The 5,718-nt window shown below is 42.1% G+C and overlaps 1 protein-coding gene across 1 annotated transcript; it reads left to right on the top strand.

The window, feature by feature from the left end:
- Positions 1-932: 932 nt before the first annotated feature.
- On the top strand, positions 933-1,901 carry LOC308519395 (olfactory receptor 7A17-like; the record flags this gene model as incomplete). Its single annotated transcript, XM_081091355.1, has 1 exon — positions 933-1,901. The coding sequence occupies one exon, from the start codon at positions 933-935 to the stop codon at positions 1,899-1,901; it is 969 nt and encodes a 322-aa protein (XP_080947481.1).
- Between the last annotated feature and the right edge of the window lie 3,817 nt (positions 1,902-5,718).

The raw sequence follows: 5,718 nt of genomic DNA, 5'->3' as shown, positions 1-5,718 counted from the left end.
AAAGGTCTTGGGGCATAAAGTTAAACCACCAGCAGCAGAGCAAGGTACAAAAGAAATGTCCAAGTCCTGGAGTTTACCTGCTCCTTCCACTTCATGTTTTAGGAAAGAAACATGTAAGCTCTTTTGAAACAACTTAAATTAGTTACAGATCCTGTGTGGGGTGGGAGCAGGTAAAGTGGGGGCATGTCTTGAAGAGATACTAAGGAAGAATAATTACTACTTTGTTTGGTTACAGGCAACAGTTCTGAAAGCACGTGGGCATGCAGGATGCAGGGGCATCTAGTGGTCTCTACAGAAGTTGATTCGAGTTCCAACATACATCAGGAATGTGAGTAGTCTTTTGTTAAGTGGGCCACAGCTTTTAGCTGGTTGACTACGATTGTTTTTCTCACACTCTCTAGCCCCAGTGTATTTAATGTAATTAACGGGGACATCTCCGAATGTTCCCCTTTTCACTTATTTCAGGTCTCTGCTCAAATGTCACCTGGTTTGCAGATCTACCTACAAACCCATGAAATACATAACTCCCTATTCATTGTCTCTTTTAGAGATACTTTCTTTTTCTTCACACCACTGCCAACACCAAACGTAACTTATTATTTCATTACTTACTTCTACATTCTTTCTCCCTCATTGGATTGTAGATACTTTTGTTCTTCAGCACCCTATTTGCACGGCCTGGACAGTGCCTGAAACATAGTCAGCACTCAATTTATATTCGTGAGAAACATGAGAAATTCTCATTAACACTTTAGAATACTAGAAGCCCTCAGAGAAAAAGGTGATTGGGGTGGCACTGGATGTACCCTAAAGGGGACCATATCCATACATAAAATATTAAAGTAATGTCTAGCCTGCAAAATATGAATTGTTGCATTTTAGTGAAAATTAGTCATGTTACTTTTATCTTTCCTGATAGTCAATTCCACCACATGGAACCTGTGAATCTTACACAAATTTCAGAGTTTGTTCTTCTGGGATTTTCAGAGAAACCAGAACTGCAGCCCCTCATATTTGGGCTTTTCCTCTCCATGTACCTGGTCACTGTGTTGGGAAACCTGCTCATCATTCTGGCCGTCAGCTCAGACTCCCACCTCCACATGCCCATGTACTTCTTCCTCTCCAACCTGTCCTTGGTAGACATCTGTTTCACCTCCACCACCATCCCAAACATGCTGGTGAACATCCAGACACAAAGCAAAGCCATCACCTATGCAGGCTGCATCACCCAGGTGTATTTTTACATACTTTTTGCAGGGTTGGATGTTTTCCTCTTGACTGTGATGGCCTATGACCGGTTTGTGGCCATCTGCCACCCCCTGCACTACACAGTCATCATGAACCCTCGTCTTTGTGAACTGCTGGTTCTGATTTGCTGGATCATGAGTATCCTGAATTCCTTCCTACAATGCTTTATGACATTACGACTGTCCTTCTGCATGGATGTGAAAATCCCTCACTTTTTCTGTGAGCTCAATCAGATGATCAAACTTGCCTGTTCTGACACCTTTTTAAATAACATGGTGACATATTTTTCAGCTCTTCTGCTTGGTGGTGGTCCTTTCACTGGGATTCTTTACTCATATTCTAAAATAGTCTCCTGCATACATGGAATGTCATCTGCTCAAGGGAAGTATAAAGCACTTTCTGCTTGTGCGTCTCACCTCTCAGTTGTCTTCTTATTTTATTGTACAAGTCTAGGAGTGTACCTCAGCTCTGCTGCTACCCACAATGCACGCTCAAGTGCCACAGCCTCAGTGATGTACTCTGTGGTCACACCCATGCTGAACCCCTTCATCTACAGTCTCAGGAACAAGGACATCAAACAGGCTCTGAAAGCATTCTTTGTGAAGGAAACTACAAACAGGCCAGTTGTCCTAAGACTGAAGATGTGCCCATGATGGCAGAGGTCAAAGGCTCAGGGTCAGATTCTGTGATTATTTTTTCACTATGGAAGTAGAACTTGCTTTTCCCTTTGATTTCCTGGAATTTCTATTTTTTTACCTCATCTTCTCTATTCAATTTATGTAACTCAATTAATTTTTCTGCTCTCTCAGATATTCAATAGCTTATCTCTTTGCCGTTATCCTACTTTCCCAAATTTATTTCCATATGGATCAGATATTTGGAAAATCCCATTTACCTAATAGACAACATAGATTTTCTTAGAATAATTTTTCTCAAATGACATATATCACATCAAATGATTTTTGTATTTAAAAGAATCATCTTGAATAGTATTCCTATGGGGAAAAAACTGCAATTAATGAACCCCAAGGTGTTGCTTGGTGGTTGAGCCTCAACCCATGAACATAGAGGTCATGGTTGGATTCCTGGTCAAGGCACATGCCCTGGTTACAGGCTAAATACCCAATAGGGAAAATGCAGTACGTAGTAGATCAATGATTCTCTTTCATCATTTATGTTTCTTTCTCTCTCTCCATCTCCCTTCCTCTCTGAACACAGTAAAAAATATTTTTAAAACCACACTTAATGACCAAGACAATTTATACAATTTTAAAAGAGCGGAAAATATGAGACTTGGGTTTTTCACTTGTATGAATGTCATGCTTTTGTATATCATGATCTTAACTGCTTTTCCTGATAATGTAGACTCTGGCATATATATGTGCTGGAATGTATAGAAGGATTTTTTTAATTTTTAAGGATTAAAAATTTTTATCTTTCCACTGCTGTCAGAGAATTGGGTCCAAGTGTTCTTTTTTTAAATTGTCTGAAAATTACCATATGGCTGAGCCATCATTTGTAAATATTTTTATGGATATTTAAAAGGACAGTATCTTTGCTGCTTGTTGGGCATCAATAATATTCTAGGATATCTAGTATATGTGGCTCCATTGTTATTAATCACCTTACTCTTCTAACTTAATTTGTAAACTGAATTTCTTTTTTTTAATTCTTTATTGTTTAAAGTATTACATATGTCTCCTTTTTCCCCCATTGACCTCTCCCTGGCCACTCCCACCCCCCAGAACATGCCCTCAACCCCCTAGTGTCTGTGTCCATTGGCTATGCATGCACGCCTCCTACTCTCTCCTGCCTGCCCTCTGAGGTTTGATGGTCGGTTCGATGCTTCTCTGTCTCTGGATGTATTTTTGTTCATCAGTTTATATTGCTGATGAACAAATATTCTGCAAATGAGTGAGTTCATGTGATATTTACCTTTCTCTGACTGGCTTATTTCACTTAGCATAATGCTCTCCATATCTATCCATGCTGTTGTGGATAGTAAGAGTTCCTTCTTTTTTACAGCAGTGTAGTATTCCATTGTGTATATGTACTACAGTTTCTTAATCCACTCATCTGCTGATGGGCACTTAGGCTATTTCCAAATCTTAGCTATTGTAAGTTGTGCTGCTATGAACATAGGAGTGCATGTAGCCTTTCTGATTGGTGTTTCTGATTTCTTGGGATATATTACTAGAAGTGGGATTACTGGGTCAAATGGGAGTTCCATTTTTAATTTTTTGAGGAAACTCCATACTGTCTTCCACAGTGGCTGCACCAGTCAATGAGAGTTTTTAAATGCACTTGTCGGTAATAAGCTAAAATAACAAAGTAACCATAAAAGCCATCTTCAAAACTGAGAACAAATGCCAAGAATAATCTTCACTCGATTATTACTGTCCTCATTTCTGTTCATTTTGATTATTGTATCAGTAATTTATTGCTATATAACAAGTCATCCTATAAGGAAATTATCCTATCTAATAATAGAGAAACATGGTAATTAACCATAACTTTGCTACCCTTCCCATTGGCTAATCAGCAAGATATGCAAATTAAGTTCCAACCAAGATGGCGGCCGGCAGCCAGGCAGCTGAAGCAAACAGGAGGCTTGCTTGCTCCAGTGATGGAGGAAGCCAAGGTTCCCCGCCTGCTACTGCCAGCCTCTTAGCTTGCACTCTAAGAAACAATGTTGCAATTATAGAAGCTAAACAAGCTCCAGAAACCTGGTTTCAGCCATCAGAGCTGGAGCGAGCAGGACCGCAACAGTGTTACAATTACAGAACCCAAACAAACCTAGATACCTGCTTTCAGCAGCTGAGGTCTCAGAGCTGGAGCCGAGCCTCAGAGCTAAAGCTGGCTCTCAGCTCCAGTGACAGCCATCGAAGGTAAATAAATCCCAGAATAAAAAAAATAAAAATAAAAAAAGGAGAGGTTGGGAGCTTCAGTCACCCACCAGCCTGAAAACAGTCCTCAGCCCCTCACCCAGACTGGCCAGGCACCGTAGTGGGGACCCCCACCCTGAAGGGGGTGTGACCAGCTGCAAACAGCCATCATCCCCTCATCCAGACTGGCCAGGCACCCCAGTGGGGACGCCCACCCTGAAGGGGGTGTGACCAGCTGCAAACAGCCATTAACCCCTCATCCAGGCTGGCCAGGCACCCAACAGGACCCCCACCCTGAAGGGGGTGTGACCAGCTGCAAACAGCCATTAACCCCTCATCCAGGCTGTCCAGGCACCCAAGTGGGACCCCCACCCTGATCCGGGACACCTGTCAGGGCAAACCAGCCAGCCCCCACCTGTGCACCAGGCCTCTATCCTATATAGTAAAAGGGTAATATGAAAACTGACCCTAACAGCAGAAAGACTGGGAATGACTGGTCACTATGACACACACTGACCTCCAGGGGGCAGACACTCAATGCAGGACGTGCCCTTTGGTGGTCAGGTCGCTCTCACATGGGAGGAGCTCTGCTCAGCCACAAGCCAGGCTGATGATTGCCAGTACAGCGTTGGTGGTTGGAGCCTCTCCCGCCTCCTCAGCAGCACTAAGGATGTCCGACTGCAGTTTAGGCCTGCTCCCCACTGGCAAGTGGACATGGCCCGAGGGCTGCCGGGCTGCCAGAGGGATGTCTGATTGCCATCTTAGGCCCAATCCTCCCGGGGAGCGGACCTAAACCAGCAGGTCGTCATTCCCTGAGGGGTCCCCGACTGCAAGAGAGCATAGGCTGAGCTGAGGGCCCCCCCTCCCACCCGAGTGCACAAATTTTTGTGCACCGGGCCTCTACTATAATATAATGGCATTATTACCAAGTGAGATTGTATGGGGGGAGGGGGGGCCCAAACATACAAACATATTGTTCTGAGCTCTGCTAGTGTCTGTAGGAGTCTATAGTCACCTGTGAATCTCTACATGTATTTCTAAGGCTTATTCACAATATTATGTATGGCCATGGTGCTCTTCCCATTTGAAACAATGTATGATCAGTTTACCCTATCTCTATATCTAGTTTTATCTTCTATTTTAAAGAAAAGAAAGAGTACTGAATGTAAATTGCTTTATTTTACTTCTACTCTCCCTATATCCATGATACTTTGCTCATTTTGCAAGTAGAAGAGATTCCTCCTACCATTTCTAAGTGTGAATCAGTTACCTGAGGCCTAGATCCTGGTTTATGTAAGTTATTCATTGAAGTATAATTACATAATATAAACTGAACATGATTAAAATGTACAATATGATGCATAAACGCAATACAAAAATCACAGTCCACAATTCATATTTCCATGTTTGTACGTTAAGAAAGTGCACAATAAACTTTAATGGCTTCTTAATGTAATTGTTAGACATTTAATATACCTAAGCCTCAATTTCTTTATTTCTAAAGGTAATGTGGGATGGTAAACATATCTTCAGACAAATGTTGCAAGGAATACATGAGATATGTGGACATATTTTGTTGAGCCCA

This window comes from Myotis nattereri, assembly GCF_964212035.1.
Source record: "Myotis nattereri genome assembly, chromosome: 5".
Lineage (NCBI taxonomy): Eukaryota > Metazoa > Chordata > Mammalia > Chiroptera > Vespertilionidae > Myotis > Myotis nattereri.
The sequence above is the reverse complement of the archived record's forward strand: the minus strand, read 5'-3'. Positions and strand labels throughout refer to the sequence as shown.